Consider the following 18931-nt stretch of genomic DNA (forward strand, 5'->3'; position numbering starts at 1 on the left):
GGATGGGCGAAGCAGGTAGGAGGTCCCCTTGTGGGTACTAGACCCATGAGACAGTAGCTCCTTTGTGCAATGAAATGACAGCGCTCCATCCATGCTTGACAAAGACCCACTCAGGGTCGGAACGTTGCTATTTTATGGCTCAATAAATTTACTCGTTTGGACTATACACATGGATGGAACGCTGTCATTTCATTGCCTGAGTCTTCTATGGTCCTGGTTGGTTCCCTGGACCTAGACGGGCGCTCCAGTCTGCGAGTGCTGTTGGCCATCTTTTCTTTTCCTGAGTAGCTCCTTTGTGGACATCAGCTGACCCCGTAGCAGAGGTTGTACCATTTACAAAAGGGGGGAATTGATATAGAAGAGTTAATAGTTTGCCTTTAAGTGCCTTTTGCCTTTAATTGTTAGAATTTCTAAAATCTGTTGTTGTAGTAGTCTGCTAGTCTCCTTTCCACGTCTTATCATGTATGCTCTCAATAGTCAGTCACAACATGCTCCGGGTACATGAGAGAATGAAGGTCAGTATGACCCTGGGTGATGGTGGGGGCTACATGAATTACATTTAGAGTTACATTTGTTGTAAATGGTATAAAATATTGCTTCTTGCTCTATTACTTTAGATAAAGTGACTTGCTCACAGAATGTGTGAGGTGTCTTTTTGTCTCCAAGCGCGCTTGTAAAATGACGGGCGTAATTCCACAATTTGGTCTCACTGGTGATCTGTCAGCTGACATTGGGTCAGAACAAAAACAGCTACAACGCAACTGATCAATTCTTTGAGCTACCCCGCCACATCACGGCATTCTCAGATGAGGCAGTCCTACTCTACGTTTTTTATATACGCTGTGCCATTACAGCCTCCTAAATGTATTAAAAGCAAGACTATATTAAATGCAAATGTACCTGAAACATTTCTGAAACACTCCCATGGCGCCAAAAGGGCAAGCGCAGATAAAGGCGGACCACACTGCCAAACCAGCAGCCATGGATAAAGGGTGAGACTGGGCCAGACACAGATGCATAATCAAGTAGAGCCCATGGGGAGGGGAGGGCTGCTGCAAGTGTGTAGGCAGCACTGGTTTCTTGGTTTTTTAATTAGATATTGGTTTGTGGCTGACCCCCACTTTTTGCCCTGCGCCCTTGGTTGTGCATGCCATTTTATCTGTCTTTATCATGATTTATCTAGGCTGTTGTACACACTTGCAGCATCCCTACCCTCCCCATGAAGTGGCGGGGTAGCTCAAAGAATTGATCAATTGTTTGCTAAATGTCTCAGTTTAAAGTACAGTTAAAAATCATTATGTGCATATGCACTTTATGTATTCTGCGCTAACCATAGGCAGCGCTTGATTCTTGGCTTTTGCATCTAATGGATGCACCTTTTTTGGGGCAGTTGTGGACTTCTATTTTTAGGCTGGGAGGAACATATACATGGCCCCTTCCCAGCCTGAAATTGTGAGCCCCAGCTATCTGTTTTAGCTTGGCTGGTTATCAAAAATAGGGGCCCCATGCAGTTTTTTTAAATTACTTATTTAAAAAATGTTAAAGTGTCGTGGGGACCCCTCTATTTTTGATAACCAGCCAAGATAAAGTAGACATATGAGGTCTGTAGCCTGCAGCTGTCAGCTTTATCTGAGCTTGCTATCAAGAGTAGAGGAGACCTCATGTTTTTTTGTTACCATATATTTATTTTTTTACACAGTGCGCTGGCCAATCGCAGTCATGCCAATATATGACATGGCTGTGATGGTGTCAGAAGTGCCCACACAGGAAAAGCTTGTTGCTGCGCTGTGGCCTTTCGACAAGCTTTGATTGGGCTGCCGAACCCCAACAGTAACATGGACGTCCAGGAGAAGTCTGTGTTTTGGGTCCATACACAAACACTAAGTGTTCGGTTTGGACCCTGAACTTTACCATTTGAGTTCACCCATATCTGCACAGGAGCATTTGGCTGAGCGAGCCCTTCTGTGTATATGAATGTTGGCTGAGTTGGCTGTCAGACGAATGATCAGCTGAAGCATTGTTCGGCCAATAGCCATCTAAGATTTAATTTGGCAGAACACTCCTAAAACCTCAAGCACAGAGTACATCTATCCTATAGATATACTGTACATGGAGAACAGGCAATAATGTCCTACAGAGTTGTATGTACTTGCCATGTTTCCATATGGTATCTCTACATGGTAGGGATTTAAAAAAATAAACTGTACAAGGTGTCCATACTACAGAGATAAACAGTAAAATTCTGAAGACGTTCAAATCTGTAATAGAGCTATGTTTGTGAACCCTAAAAGTGTCAATATATCTTCAATTGCTGTTGGCCAAAAGATTAACCACTTCACCACTTTCCACTTGTGAAAACCAAATAATCAGTCTTTAAAATTCAGCAAAAAATAATTAAAACTATACATAAATTTTTTAGTTCATATACTCCATATTGAAATGGAACACCTTGTTAGTTAAATTAGGTCTACCATAATATTTTTTAGGAAAAGAAAAAAGCCTGCACTTAGCATAGATTGCTAATGCCAAGAACAAGCTAGACAACTTTTAACAACATTTTTTGTTGCATCATAAGTACAAGTATGATGCAAGCACTTTAAAGGGAACCTGTCACCTGAATTTGGCGGGACCGGTTTTCGCGGCCAGCATGCAGCCAGCGGGTAAGGAAAGGGTGAATCAAACACCCGAAAACTCCGCCCATTTGACCAAAAACCGGTCCCGCCAAATTCAGGTGACAGGTTCCCTTTAAAGACTAAATAAAACATCCATCAACAGGAACATAAATGTTGTACATTAAAGAATTAAACTGGAAGATGTTTCTGCCATTTCCTTTGTAGTAAAGTATATATTTTTATCTCATTGTCTGGAAAATATGCAATTGCCTGAATATATATATATGTATGTTCTGTGACTGGTTAATACATTTTAGATATCACTTTCAGATATGTACAGTTTTTGATGCTTATTAATTTGTATGACATTTTTAGAATAAAAGAATGCAAAAAGTAATTCCACTATTTAATTCTTATTTGTTTTTGCTGACTTTACCTGTGCATTTAGAGAATATAAGTTTACTGACGATACCGTATTTAATATATTTTTTTTAATGTTTTCTTGGCTTCTTTTACTTTTAATTGTTTTCTTCCTACCTTAATGTACATTTGAGTGTCTATAAAACAGTCCACAATGTTCTGTGTATCTAAAATGTATAGCAATCAGATATAGCATACCCCAGTGCATTATTACCAGACTTGTGGGCCTTTAGAAAAATCAGGGCATTCACAATTTCCTAGTAAATCCTATAATCCCTAGCAATTGTCTTGTCAATCACAGCTACTGTCCCACTCTTAATCACCAATGATGCTGAGGGAGGGAAATAAGTATTTGATCCCTTGCTGATTTTGTAAGTTTGCCCACTGACAAGGACATGAACAATCTATAATTTTAAGGGTAGGTTAATTTTAACATTGAGAGATAGAATATCAAAATTAAAATCCACCAGTCAGGCCTTTATGGCAGAGTGGCCAGATGGAAGCCTCTCCAGAGTTTGAGTTTGCTAAAAAAAACACATGAAGATCTCCCAGAATATGAGAAATAAGATTCTCTGGTCTGATGAGACAAAGACAGACCTTTTTGGTGATAACTTTAAACGGTTTGTGTGGAGAAAACCAGGTACTGCTCATCACCTGCCCAATACAATCCCAACAATGAAACATGGTGGTGGCAGCATCATGCCATGGGGGTGTTTTGTAGCTGCAGGGACAGGAAGACTGGTTGCCATTAAAGGAAACATGAATGCGGCCAAGTACAGAGATATCCTGGATGAAAACCTCTTCCAGAGTGCTCTGGACCTCAGACATGGCCGAAGGTTCACCTTCCAACAAGACAATGACCCTAAGCACACAGCTAAAATAACAAAGGCGTGGCTTCAGAACATTTCTGTGACCATTCTTGACTGGCCCAGCCAGAGCCCTGACCTAAACCCAATTGAGCATATCTGGAGAGACCTGAAAATGGCCGTACACCAACGTTCACCATCCAACCTGACAGAACTGGAGAATATCTGCAAGGAAGAATGGCAGAGGATCCCCAAATCCAGGTGTGAAAACTTGTTGCATCATTCCCAAGAAGACTCATGGCTGTACTAGCTCAAAAAGGTGCTTCTACTCAATGCTGAGCAAAGGGTCTGAATATTTATGACCATGTGATATTTCAGTTTTTCTTTTTTAATACATTTGTAAAAATTTCTACATTTCTTTTTTTCAGATAAGATGGGGTGCAGAGTATACATTAATGAGAAAAAAATGAACTTTTTTGAATTTACCAAATTGGCTGCAATGAAACAAAGAGTGAAAAATGTAAAGGGGTCTGAATACTTTCTGTACCCACTGTATCTATCTATCTATCTATCTATCTATCTATCTATCTATCCATCCATCCATCCATCCATCCATCCATCCATCCATCCATCCATCCATCTATCTATCTATCTATCTATCCCCATTCCCTTAGTTATAGCTAATCCTAAATATGTTTTTAGCTAAATGTATTAATAGTCGCTCGGGTGCAAGCACCTATTATCACTTAATGTCAAAAGGCATTTATATGTTTAGAAGTTAAGCCTGGACGGCTGGATGCCCTATGGCATAGCTGAAGGCAAACTTCTAACTGGCAGAGTAAAACGTAATGTAATGTTTGAGTATACATTATGGAAGGCTTTTAAGTAGTGCATACATTATACATTAGATGCCACCATTCAGTAAATTGCAGAATAACATTTTATTCAAGAGGACAGTCTTTTCCATTAGATGATAACACATGGATATAGACACCTGTGTGCAATAAAGTATTTCGAAGGTAGGATTTACCAGCTAATTTAGAGAGGAAACTGCATTGGCTGCACTCATTTAAAAGAAACATTATCTACTTTGCAGACACAGATCAGACAGTTGACATGAAATATTCACATTATGAGCCCAAAACTAATTTGTAGGTTGGGTATTGACAGCTTGCGCAACTACGGTATGAAATAACAAGTATACAATATATGAAAAATTCATTTTCTTCTTGGAGATAGAGTAATTGCAAGCATGAGTCTAAACTGAAAGTCCTGCTAATATTTCTACTCTATTGAATATTCTATTGAAAAACATCTCCCATTACTATTGGTCAAACCCTTCTAAGGTGTACCCACAATGCTAAGCAATTCAAACTGTAGTCACAGTCAGGGTAATGTTTTGATTTTAAGTTAAGATTTTCAAAGGAAATCAGACTCCTTTGGAGCTGAATGGATGATTCAAGAAATATGTCATGTTATTTTGTATGGCTGTTGTTGCCTTCGCACTCAATGTAGTATGAAATACTTTACATTGTACTCATACGTGCTTTGTACCTATTTTTTTATAAATATTGTTTATGTATATAATTCTTTACAAAAATGGCCATTTCTAGTATGTCAATTTTTGTACAGATATACCTAGAAAAAAGCCTTATATGGCTGAACGGCCGGATTTGGATGCAATCTGTGTATCATATGGGTCAGCTGAATAACGTTTCTTGTCTTTTCTGCAAGTAGAGTGCCAAAGTGTCTTTCGTTTATATATAAAATATACTTAAAAAAAGGTGCAAATAGAATAATGAATTGGGTGAAAACATTAAAAGGCAGAAAGCTAGACAAAAAAGGCACAAAGGCAATATTGAACCAGTGCATTTGTGCCAACAAATGCTGCGCTATCATATTCTTTCCTCTTATAAACTAAGTCTATTCATGACATGAGAACATGTACATTTGTATACCATCTGGACAAGCAGGCTAGTCAAGACCCAATGCTAAGCAAGCTGACCAAACTACAATACCAGACACAGCCCATAGAAAAAAGTGGTACTTCTTCTGGAAAAAAAGATTTAACTACATTTTCAAATTTTTCCTAACAGTTGACTAGTCTATCCTCTGCTACAAATCTCATGATGCATCAGCACAGAATCATATGATCAGCTACAACCAGTACAACCTCTGCCTACTATAAAGATGTGATTATCCTTCCCCCTATATTAACCTAAACATTCCAAGAGACTATAAATACGCATTCATGAAAGCTAAGCTGAATTCACATTTATTATAATTGTGTGTCAGGGTTAGTCTCATCAACCCTAATCTAACTCTAAGTGTGACCTCCGCAGTTAACAGCTGGACAAGACTCTGGAGTAAAAGTGTCTTGTCAATGGCCAAAATTTTAATGAGTCTTTCCATCCTAATTGTCCCTAACCTCAATTTCAGAACCAGTCCAGAATCAATGAATTTGGAGGCAGACCTACAGTCATTGAAAGCTAATGCAGATAACCATTGAATCTTAAAACGTTGTTCCACATTTAGCAGTATTTTGTCGGAGGAGGAAGAAGGTACTTGAGAATCTGGGTGACCTCCCCGACAATCACCCAGACTTAGGCATTTGGAGGTGGGAACATCCTGTTGTGGGGGTGTTTCTCAGCATGTGGCACTGACAAACTTCAAGTGGTTGAAGGAAGGATGAATGGACAAATGTACTGAGATGTTCTTGATAAAAATCTGCTGCCATCTACCAGGATGATGAAGATGATATGAGGGCAGTCATTTCAGCAAGACAATAATGGCAAACACATAGCTAAGGAAACTCTCAATTGGTTTCAGAGAATGAAAATAAAGGTGCTAGAATGGCTAAGCCAATCACCTGGCCTGAATAAAATAAGAAATTTATGGAAGGAACTAAAGCTCAGAGTTCATAAAAAGTGTCCACAAAACTTTGAAGAGTGTTTGCATGAAATAATGGGCCAAAATACACCTGAGCAATGCGTGCATCTAGTTTCTCCATACAGGAAGTGTCTTGAAGCTGTCATCAGCAACAAAGGTTTTTGTGCAAAGTTTTACAATTACAAGATTTCAGCTGGTGTCATGACTTTCCACGGCTTTTTGCACATTTCTTTCCTCTTGTGTTCAATACTTTTTCCCTGTGTTCTCTCTCATTATTATACATAACTTCACTTATGGACATCTATGGTTTGATTTTTTTGCCTATGAGGATTGGATGGAATTTCATGTCAATAGCACCTTTAGAAATATATTTACTTAGAAAATTGGTGATATGATCAGTACTTATTTCAATTGCTGCAAATTGTACATGTGGAACAAAATTCTGCCGCATTTTGTGTAGTAATGCTGCCGCATCTACATATGTATACAAAATATTGACACCAGTCTTTAAATTGCATTCCAAACTAGCTGACATAAATTTGTTTACTTATTCAAGCCCTTTAAATGGGAAAATATTTCCAGTATTGCAACACTGTATTTCAGTCTATGATATAACAATACAGTATCATTTTATGTTTCTTGTCTTACCTGAACCAAGTTCCATCCTTTTAGAGACTCTGCAATAATGGAAGTTACTGAAGGGCATACTCCACCGAAAACCATCAAATGATTAGGTCCATACTTGATGGCATCATAAAATGACTTTAATCCTCTTGCATTGTCGCACTAAAAAAAATATATAATATATGTTACCCAAAGCAGAAGTGTCTATTCATAATAACCTTGTGACTGTTTATGAAATGAAGGAATAATAGCTGTAAGGCCTGCAATACACAAGATCTTTAGAAATCTGTCATTCTGAGTTTGCTTCAATGAGAAATTCACATAGTAATACCAATCATATCTATAACATATACTTAGAATAAAAAAATAAACAGAAATGCTGAAACATTGTTGACTTTAAGCAGATGGTCTATCATGCAAGTTTTGGGCAACTAGAGCTAGTGTGTAACTAAGTAAATGATGAATGGCAAGAATATAACACTACTTTGGTTAGGCCAGATCTATGGAACAATTTTTACCCTACTAAGGATAGTAGAAAAAATGATCTTGTGACCTGTCATCTTATGTAATTGTAACGGTAACAACTTAAAGAGGTTTCTAGTGAAAACAAGTGGTCAATTATTCACATCATAGGTTATAACTTGCTGATTGGTGGGAAACCCAACTCTGGAACCCTCACACCAATTTGGAAACTTTTATCTCAGTTAGAAATCCATCACTCCATTCCTTGTCTATGGGGCTGTCAGAAAAAGCCGAGTGCTGTGCTCAGCAGTTCCATGGGTAGCGAATGGAGCGGCAGACCACCACTCCAAAGAGGATAAAATTTCCGTGTTCTGCCAATTGTTGTGGGTCCCAGCGGTTGGATTGACATAGATCAACAAGTTGTCAAGTATCCTTTGGATAGGTGATAACATGTTGTTGTAGGTTAACCCCTTTATTGTTGTTACTTGACTGTTGCGAGGAATCTGATGCAGTCAGCTTCTCACCACCTGGATGTTGACCTTCTCTTGTGGCAGAATCAATAAATAGCATTAAAGAAAACGTGCCAACAGAAAATGAATTAATATTTAGCCAATATTTTAACGTGAACGTATTTTTTAAGAATTTTCGTGAATTGCTTATTTAAGTCTCAATGTCGCTATCTAAAATATCTTGACATCTTGCAGTCTTCACGCTGACCATTATGCCTAATATGAAACTAGCATTTTCTCTTCTGCAGAGATCACTTTTCAGGTAGTCACCAGGCAGGCAGGATTACAATAAAAAGTAACATCTATTTATAGATAACTCAGAAAACACCAATCACGGTAAGTGATGATCACAGCTAACTTCTTCCCCCCTCAATGAGCAACAAATCTTGTACAGGTCACAAAACATGCCTAAAACATAAACATATCCAGTCTATAGGTTGCTTGGTCCCTGGGGATGCTGTAACACACTGTTCTAAATGCTGTCAATATCAGTTCCAGCAAGATGGTAGCCCCCATAATTTTATGGAAAACAAAATAAAAAATGTCAACAATCAGAAAATTAAAATAGATTATAAAAATATATTTATTAGTATCTGGTTGTGAAGATTGCCAAGGAAATTGAAGTATTCTGCGCTTACTAGAAGGATGGCATCCGCAATCAAATCTAATATGCTGGTTTACTGTCAACGTGTTTCAGAGTCCCACCAACTCTTTCTTCAAGACAACCATACGTAAGACTGTCTTGAAGAAAGAGTCAAAGTGCCTCTGAAAGCGTTGACAATAAACCAACATATTATATCCAATTGTGGATGTCATCCTTACGGTAAGCGCAGAATACTTCCATTTCCCCAGCAATCTTTTTCTGACACTTTCATATCGAAGCTTCAGCATTTTAGCTATTTTCCAGTGGTTGTGTTGCACACAACTGTGCAAGGTGAGAGTATTTACTCATTCTTCACTCTTGCATACTTGGATAACACCCTATTGTGCTCTTTTATTTTATCTATTTGGTTTTAAAGGGGTTCTGATGTGCAGTATTTTTCAATTGGAGGAGGGTGATGGCTGAATATGACTGCACTGTGCTGTATGTGAAGAAAGGTCTACTAAAAAAGATCAATATGAGATCTTGTAATACATATATATTAGTAAGTGCCACAAAGTCATGCCCCCATTTAAATAAAAAAAGGTGTTAAAAAAATACAACACATTAATATGCCTTGACTACCAGCAGGCCAAGAAGCCTACATTTTTAGCCGCCCCAGCCATTAATATGATTGTGCAGTACATGAAAAGTTAAGTTAGTCAATCCTTTTATGACCTAAAAACATTCACCAGCTGAGAGAAATCAGACTTTGAGGTTGTGTCTGGAAGTGCATTGGGGCATGATGATGCACTTCTAGCTTCTCAGTCTCTCGTGTATTTCCTAACTATTTCCACCACAATGCAATTCCAGAAGCAATTTCAAAATGTGATTTATTGTTGACGGGGCACTAGTTTGGGGTCATAACTGCATCAATTAGCTTATCATTTAAAGGGCTACACAGTCAAATAAATGATTTGGGACAGTTAAAGTTTCTGGCTAAATTTGAAGATTTTTGCTGTAAAGATCGGTTATAGAACTAACATATAATTCTATTAGACAATTTAGTACATCCATGTGCTTCCCATGTGCTTTTAGACAGGATGTATTGCTTATAGAGCCATAAGCGCCATACAGAGTGCGTAAAGGTCCGAAAGTGCAGCCTGACCCTAGAGACTTCAGCTGTATCCATTTTGATATTAGGGCAGTGCAAGTTTGGGGGCCTAAGGTTTACGTCTCTAAGTTTTCCTTGGTAAACTTCTTTCCAACAAAGAAAACCCCAAAGAATAAAGCAAAGAAAGAAGTAAAGCAGCATAAAACCTCTCTGCACTGAAATGCTTGACTACTTGGAAGAATACATTGCTACTGAAGACATTACCTACTGACTATGTTTGTATGTCAATGACATTGACAAAAGATTCCCATGTTTTCCTATCTATTATTCACCAAGTGTTTTGCTTGTACTTGATCACAGCTCCAGGGTTATGATATGATTGGGACATTTATACTCGTTTATTTTGGTTGCCCTGCATTGTGAGTGAAAGATTCTGCTCATTTCATGTCAAGACAATTAATACCCCTAGGACACAGACAAAGATGAAGACCGACAGCTCTAAATTCCCTTTATTCCATCTAGGTTACCTGCTGACTTTGATTTTGCCATGCATATAACTAGATTAGACATTGAGAAAAAATATTGTGGGTAAAGTATATCGTCATTAATTGAAATATCAATTAGCATTACATGGTTGAACAATGTCAGATATATTGGAATCCACTTGACCTAGCAACTAAGGAAAATATTATTCAAGCTTGATATAAATGTGGCATATACATTTGGGGCCAAGAAGTGTGACATAATATAAGTTTATAATAATATATAAAAATATTATTTTAAAACGCACATACGCAGATAAAGCTGAATTTGCACTACATTGTTTGACTACTGTATTAACTCTGTATGTGCAGTCAATGTTCCGGATGTCGTGTATAAAAACACAAGCTATGCTACATCCTTATTTTAAAGTTGCCATTTTACCTGACAACTTATATACATAAAAATGGCATATTGACTCCAATGGAATTGTGATGTGAACATGCTCGGTGACAAACTCACAGCTATTATGCCATCACCTACTGTCGAAGATTTGATCCTGTGTTATTAAACAGTAGCTCTAAAGAAGATGTGTCATTTATCATTGTAATCCATGTTTCTAATGAGGCAACCACCAAAAGTTATCTCTGAAAACCACAAAATAGTGTGCCCCTCTTAAATGAATTTGGTGTATCTTTCAGATGACTTGCATCTGCATCTACATTGTACTCTTGTCCTGGACATTTCTGTCTAAATTTATGGTACATTTCGAATTTATCATAAATTTGTTGGGCATGATCTCCTCTTGCTAAGTTCCAATGCTTTTCAAAAAGTTGTTTGATGACATGGCCCCAAAGAACTGAATTTATCAAGAATGGTGTCACACATGCAATTTTTGAAGCAAAAGCCTGCTAAAGTATGGTGTACCAAATTTATCAAGAGGACCAGAAAATAAAATCTACAGCAGCTCAGAATGATATCATTTATGCCAGTTTTCTTGTAAACATTACCCCATTACCCAAATTTGTCAAAAGATGATTGATCATGCTGATTTTACAAATCCTTACCTACCTTTTAGAAAAGTTATGGAGCTGACACAAATGGGCAAAAAGTCATTACAATTTTATGCAAATAAAACCATATACCAAATAGTTTTACTTTTTATGCCAGATAACGGCAATAGAGAGACTGATAAATAATAGGGCTCAGTGCACCACAATCTATGATGCATCAGCATCGAGAAGCTATCCTACCTGAGTAGGCTTATATTCATAGTGAACATCTTCAAATCCTATCTGAGTGGGCCTATATTCATGCTGAACATCTTCAAATCCTATCTGAGTAGGCCTATATTCATACTTGAAAGCTTCAACAATTAATGTATCGAGTTTATCAACTTCAGAAGAGGTTTTTATGGAAATGAATGGTAAACTATGTTTAGAAGCAATATTGCTGACATTTGATTTTATAACTTGTGAGTGTTCCTAAAAACAAGAGGCAAAGGCTGCACTAAAAATGACTTCAATTTTATTTTAAACTAGATGGTGGCCCGATTCTAACGCATCGGGTATTCAAAAATATGCATGTCCACGTAGTATATTGCCCAGCCACGTAGTATATTGCCCAGCCACATAGTATATTGCCCAGCTACGTAGCATATTGCCCAACTACGTAGTATATTGCGCAGTCATGTAGTATATTGCCCAGCCACGTTGTATTTTGCCCAGTCACGTAGTATATTGCCCAGTCACGTAGTATACAGCACAGAGCCACGTAGTATATTGCCCAGTCACGTGGTATATTGCCCAGTCACGTAGTATATTGCCCAGCCACGTTGTATTTTGCCCAGTCACGTAGTATATTGCCCAGTCACGTAGTATATTGCCCAGTTACGTAGTATATTGCCCAGCCACATAGTATACAGCACAGAGCCACGTAGTATACAGCACAGAGCCACGTAGTATACAGCACAGAGCCACGTAGTATACAGCACAGACACGTAGTATATTTTCCAGTCACGTAGTATATTGCCCAGCTACGTAGTATATTGCCCAGCCACATATGTAACAGGTTAAAAAATAAAAAATAAACATACTCACCTTCTGAAGGGCCTCTTGTAGTCCTGTCGCCTGTGTGCGGTGCACACGGCGGCTTCCAGTACCAGGTTTGGTATGAGCGCAGGACCTGTGATGACGTCTCAGTCACATGACTGTGATGTCATGGCAGGTCCTACTCGCATAGCATCCTTAGCACCGGAACCTGCCGCTTGCACTGCCGAGGACAGGACGACTCGTTGGAGGGTGAGAATAACATTTTTTTATTATTATTTGTAACAGTAGATCTTTTTACTATTGATGCTGCATACGCATCATCAATAGTAAAAGTTGGTCACACAGGGTTAATAGCTGCGTAACCGGAGTGCGTTACACCGCGCTCCGGTAATGCTGGCATTAACCCTGTGTGAGGGCTGACTGGAGGAGTGTACGGAGCGGGCACTGACTGTGGGGAGGAAGGACGGCCATGTTGCCGCCGGACTGCGCCCGTCGCTGATTGGTCGTGGCATTGGTCGTGGGCGTTTTGCGATGACCAGTCAGCGACTTGGATTCCATGACAGACAGAGGCCGCGACCAATGTATATCCGTGACAGAAAGACAGAAGGACAGACAGAAAAATGGAAGTGACCCATAGACAATTATATAGTAGATGTGCACAGCATTTTGGCTACATGCAGCCTTAGTCAGGGCTGAATGAGAATAAAATGCAGAAGCCTTAGTGCTAAAGGAAAGAAGAGGCTGGATAAAACTTCTTAGAGGCGCTGTGGCAGTTTGGCACAGGTGAGCAGCACAAAGTGAATGACAAACAAATTGAATTCAAGAGAATCCACATTGTTTGTAAAATCTGAGGCAAATTCATTTAAGCTGCACTAACAGTACATGAGTATGACTCCCTTAGGAGCTTTCCTAGGAACTCTCGTTCACATAATCTTACAGTCTAAATAAGCTGATGATCACCTAATAAATTAGCAAAAATATCGGTCATTGGGTGAAATGATCATTTGGTTTTCACAAAAGATCATTGTTCTTGGCTGGGCATCGTCATGTGTAAACGACTCTCACTGTATCGCTTATGTGCACTGAACGGTCTATTATAGATCGCTCACTGTGCATTATTTACCGCAGTCAGTGAAGATTTACTGATCATCAGGCATTTAGTGTTGCCGGTTGAACCAATGCACTCATCTGTAGGTATATGGCATATAATGTATTTGTCCTGAGGTATATGACATATAAAGAATTTATTGTGATATATATGGCATATAATGTATTTATCATGGGAGATGTAACACCATCTTTAATTAGTGGTAGATTTTGATAATGAAGACTAAAAAGACAAACGACATCTTAAAAGTGTTATAACTAGTGGTCTCCGAGTATTTGTAACTGCTCAGAGATTTAGTTTTCATCGCCTCAGCTGCATGATTTACAGCTGATAGACAGCTTGAATACATGTGGGGATTCCCTAGCAACCAGGCAACCCCCACATGTACTCAGGCTGGCTAGCAGCCGTAAATCATGCAGCTGCGTCAACAAAAACTAAATCTCCGAGCAGTTACAATTACTCACTCATCACTAGTTATAACCTTTGAAATGGTATCTCTGTCTACCAATCAAAGCTTTAACATTTAGACTATGTCTTAAATGAATCCAATTAAAATTTGAGAAACAAGGTTAGAGGCATATAAATCTGAACATTATCTTTTAGCACACAATGGTAAAATAAATGAATTTGCTAAACTACTGCTACTTCAATGATATGCAAAGCCATTGCAATTTTCAATTTATAGATATAAAACTTTAAAGCTGTCAACTATTAAGCAAGGTTCAATGTCCAGTGGCTGATAAACTGGTATTGCCATGAACTGCTGAGTATAGCAAGACCTAATGTAAATTCTATACATTTAATTAAATTACACTGAAACTTTAGAAGCTTTGCAAGCATGTTAGAAAGTGTACATTTGTCAAGCAATATATTCCAAATGAAATTCTCAGAGAATGCAATGAATGAGGAAATAATCACGTCCTGAAATCTCATAAAGCATTTACATTTTTTTCTGGATGATAGAAAAAGTCAACTTTTCATTACTTGCAGTGCTTTTAGGCAACTGTGTGAATCAATGTATATGAAGAAACCAAAAAGAGACAGAATGAAGATAATAGAGGGCAAGTTAAGCTAACTAGGCATAAGTCAGAAAAAACCCCCACAATTTTCTTAGATTCTCATGCACAGTAATCGTGCAAAGTGTTTCCCTTAAAAACTGCTGTTTATGCTGCAGAACTCTCGTGCTTTTTAACTGAAAATTATTATTACCTGCATATTAACTCCTTCATGAGCCATTTATCGTTTTTTGCATTTCTGTTTTTTGCTCCCCTTCTTCCCAGAGCCATAACTTTGTTATTTTTCCATCAATATGGCCATGTGAGGGCCTGATTTTTGCGGGATGAGTTGTATTTTTGAAAGATAACACTGGTTTTACCATATTTTGTACTCAAAAATGGGAAAAAAATTCCAAGTGCGATGAAATTGCAAAAAAGTGCATTCCCACACTTGCTGTTTGTTTGGCTTTTTTTTACTAGGTTCACAAAATGCTAAAACTGACCTGCCATTAGGATGTTTCAGGTCATTACGAGTTCATAGACACCAAACATGTATACTTTTTTATTTAGGGGTGAAAAAAATCCAAAGTTTGTTGTGGGAAACCATCATACTATATGGGGAATTGGGGGAGACCATCTTTTTGAATTGAGACTGTACGGATTATCATTTTGTGTGGGGTGCCTGTGGTAACCTTCATACTATATACACACGTGGTCAAAATTGTTGGTACCCTCGTTACCGGTACCAACTGGAGCAGTTTGCTCTGGGAGTGGGCCAAAATACCTGTTGAGAGGTGCAGAAGTGTCATTGACCATTACAGAAATCGTTTGATTGCAGCGATTGCCTCAAGAGGTTGTGCAACAAAATATTAAGTTAAAGGGAACCTGTCACCCCGAAAATCGCGGGTGAGGTAAGCCCACCGGCATAAGGGGCTTATCTGCAGCATTCTGTAATGCTGTAGATAAGCCCCCGATGTATCCTGAAAGAGGAGAAAAAGACGTTATATTATACTCACCCAGGGGCGGTCCCGCTGCTGGTCAGGTCGGATGGGCAGCTCTGGTCCGCTGCGGCGCCTCCCATCTTCATTACAAGACGTCCTCTTCTGATCTTCAGCCACGGCTCTGGCGCAGGCGTACTTTGCTCTGCCCTGTTGAGGGCAGACAAAGTACTGCAGTGCGCAGGCGCCGGGCCTCTGACCTTTCCGGCGCCTGCGCACTGCAGTACTATCCTCTGCCCTCAAGAGGGCAGAGGAAAGTACGCCTGCGCCAGAGCCGTGGCTGAAGATCAGAAGAGGACGTCTTGTAATGAAGATGGGAGGCGCCGCAGCGGACCGGAGACACCCATCCGACCTGACCAGCAGCGGGACCACCCCTGGGTGAGTATAATATAACGTCTTTTTCTCCTTTTTCAGGTAACATCGGGGGCTTATCTACAGCATTACAGAATGCTGCAGATAAGCCCCTTATGCCGGTGGGCTTACCTCACCCGCGATTTTCGGGGTGACAGGTTCCCTTTAAGGGTACCATCATTTCTGTCCAGGTCTATTTCATGAGTTTTATTTTTAAATTCTGTGGAAGCATGGTGGAAAAGCAATGTCTGACTTTCATTTGTTCATTTTCACAGATTTTTTATTATTACTTTTGTCAGATTCAAGTTATTTCTGTGACCATTGGTTTTTTCCTGTCATTAAACTAGGGATACCAACAATTTTGACCACGTGTGTAGGAGGTTGGGGGGAGGGAATCATTATACTGTATGGGGTGGCTGTTGAAGGACACTCATACTATGTGGGGTTGCTGTGGGGGTGGGACAATATTGTCATGGGTGGGTGTGGGGGGAGCTTCATACTGTGTGGGTGGCTGTGGTGAACTTTTATACTGTGGAATGGAGCTGTGAAGCCACACCATGCTATGTTGAAGTCTATGGGGACCATGATACTGTATGGCTGCTATGGGGACATCATACTATATGGTGGGCTTTGGGGCCATAAAACTGTACAGCTTTGGTGTACATCATACTACAGTATAGGGGATTGTGGTGGACATCATGCTATAAATAGATGACTGTGTTGAACATCATACTGCATGGGGATCTCTCGTGCACATCGTTTTGTATATGGAACTGTGGTGACCATCATACTATGTGAGGTGCTGTGGGGCTTCATACTTTGTATAGGGCCATAATACTTTGTGGGGGGGCATCATTCTCTATGGAGATCATGAAAGGGGTATATAAGTGTGTGAGAACACTAATAGGCTTTGTTAGGAGCAAAATAACCTTATAAATGCTGCAATACTTATCATCCGTTTCTTAAAAAGTTGGGAGGTAGGTGCTTCTGTGATTGACCATATATGTTATGATAGGACTTTTGCTATGGGGTCCCTGTGATTTCTATGAATGCCCTTGCTCAGGGACATTATTATAATAAAGAGACACCTAGGGTCATTATTCTTGGCTGCACACTGGGGGATCATAAGGGAAGCATAGGAGGCTATATTAATATTATAAGAAAATACAGGGGATGTTTTTATTATTATAAGGTGGTACGGGATCATTAGTATTAAGGGTCAAGGGGGAGTATTATTAAAAGAGGCACAGGGAAATTATTATATGGCAGCATATGAGGACAATACTATGGTATGGTGATGTATAGCTATAAGGAGGCATAAGGGAGCATTATTATTGTAAGAAGGTACAGGAGATATTATTTCTAGAACTTGCTGTATAACTGTAACGAACTACAGGAGAAAATTATTACTTTGAGGAAGTACAGAGGAAATATTATTACTGTGTAGGGGCATGGAGGGGGGCACTGTTATTGTGTGGGGCAAAATAGGAGGATACTTTTACTATATAGGGCAAAAAAGGGTTTTGATACTGATTGGGGCACTGTTAATAATACTATATGGTGTATGTAGAGATGGTGGCATCTGAGCAGTATCCTGAAAAAGCAAGAAAGTAAAGATGTCTCTGTGTATTACATTTTGCAGGAATGAATTATGGATGGAAGAAGAGGTCATAAGGGTCTAGAATTAATAGAAAAGATAAAGGAAAATGACTGACAACAATCAGTGAGAATGTCACTGGGGAGTATCTGTCCATTTTATACTGTACATATGTGATCGTGTAGAGCACTGGTGTAAAAACAGTTTAAAACTGGTCTTATTATACTGAATAGTCACTGCACGATGGTAATGTCAGTCCTAGAACAGTGGTTTTGGTCAAAGTGGTTATTCAGGCTTGAAGTTAAAGTCTGTAGTCAGTCTATATGCCGGCAGACTTCTGAATCTTCACAATACGCATCACGCAATGTGAGGATTCTCCAGTGCCAATGCTGCTTAGTGCAGTCATTTGACCCCAAGTATGCAATTGGGATATAATCTACAGCATCACATTATACAGCAGGCAGAGATTAGAAGATTAATATATAGTTTTGCAGGAAAAGATGCAGTATAGCTTGTGTTTTAATCATTTAAACCTCTGTTCCTTCTAGGATTTTCAGTCCCCTGGGCAGTCCTATCAGAGGCTAACAGCTTTTTTTTGTATGTGTGCATACATTCGTAGCCCCCAGTCACTGATAGTACTGCCCACTTAGTGGAAATTTCCAGACAAAGCAGAGGTTAAAATTATTAAAATGATTAAAACCCAGGTTATACTGAATCTTTTTCCCTAAATGTATACATCAATCTACTCAGCTTGCCCTGATCTATAATATCACTACTGCAATTTCACGCAGCCAGGTTAGCTTCAATACATATCCAGTTATCCCATGTCTGATAATATGACATGGGGTCAAAGTGATGTTTTGATATCCAAATAGGATATGCATTAACGGGACTTCAGCTATCATCCCTCAGGCATACTAATATGATTTGCATGTGTCCTGTTTAAGTCAGGACACAGAGTAGAACCGTTACTGTGCATATCTAATATATAATTGCCTAGAATACTACTTCCTGCAATTTGTGCCAACTTCCGTGGCTTTGTCCGGAGCTAATGTACGGAGCTAATGTCCGGAGCTAATGTCCGGAGCTAATGTCCGGAGATTAATTGCCTAGAATACTACTTCCTGCAATTTGTGCCAACTTCCGTGGCTTTGTCCGGAGCTAATGTCCGGAGCTAATGTCCGGAGCTAATAATGTGCGGAGATAATGTCCGGAGCTAATGTCCGGAGCTAATGTCCGGAGCTAATGTCCGGAGATAAGTGACGTCAACAGTGTCCAGTGTCTGATTGGTTGCCACCTGCTGCGAGCGACCAATCAGAAACGTGCCGTACTGTG

General features: G+C 39.3%; 1 protein-coding gene across 1 annotated transcript in view; it reads right to left on the reverse strand.

The window, feature by feature from the left end:
* The window catches only part of GABBR2 (gamma-aminobutyric acid type B receptor subunit 2), a 1074198-nt gene that overhangs the window by 798378 nt on the left and 256889 nt on the right, over nucleotides 1–18931 (reverse strand). The window contains exon 2 of the mRNA XM_069730579.1: nucleotides 7376–7513. Coding sequence (XP_069586680.1) covers nucleotides 7376–7513 — 138 coding nt within the window. The remainder of the gene's footprint in view (nucleotides 1–7375; nucleotides 7514–18931) is intronic.

Source organism: Ranitomeya imitator, chromosome 6 (assembly GCF_032444005.1).
Source record: "Ranitomeya imitator isolate aRanImi1 chromosome 6, aRanImi1.pri, whole genome shotgun sequence".
NCBI lineage: Eukaryota > Metazoa > Chordata > Amphibia > Anura > Dendrobatidae > Ranitomeya > Ranitomeya imitator.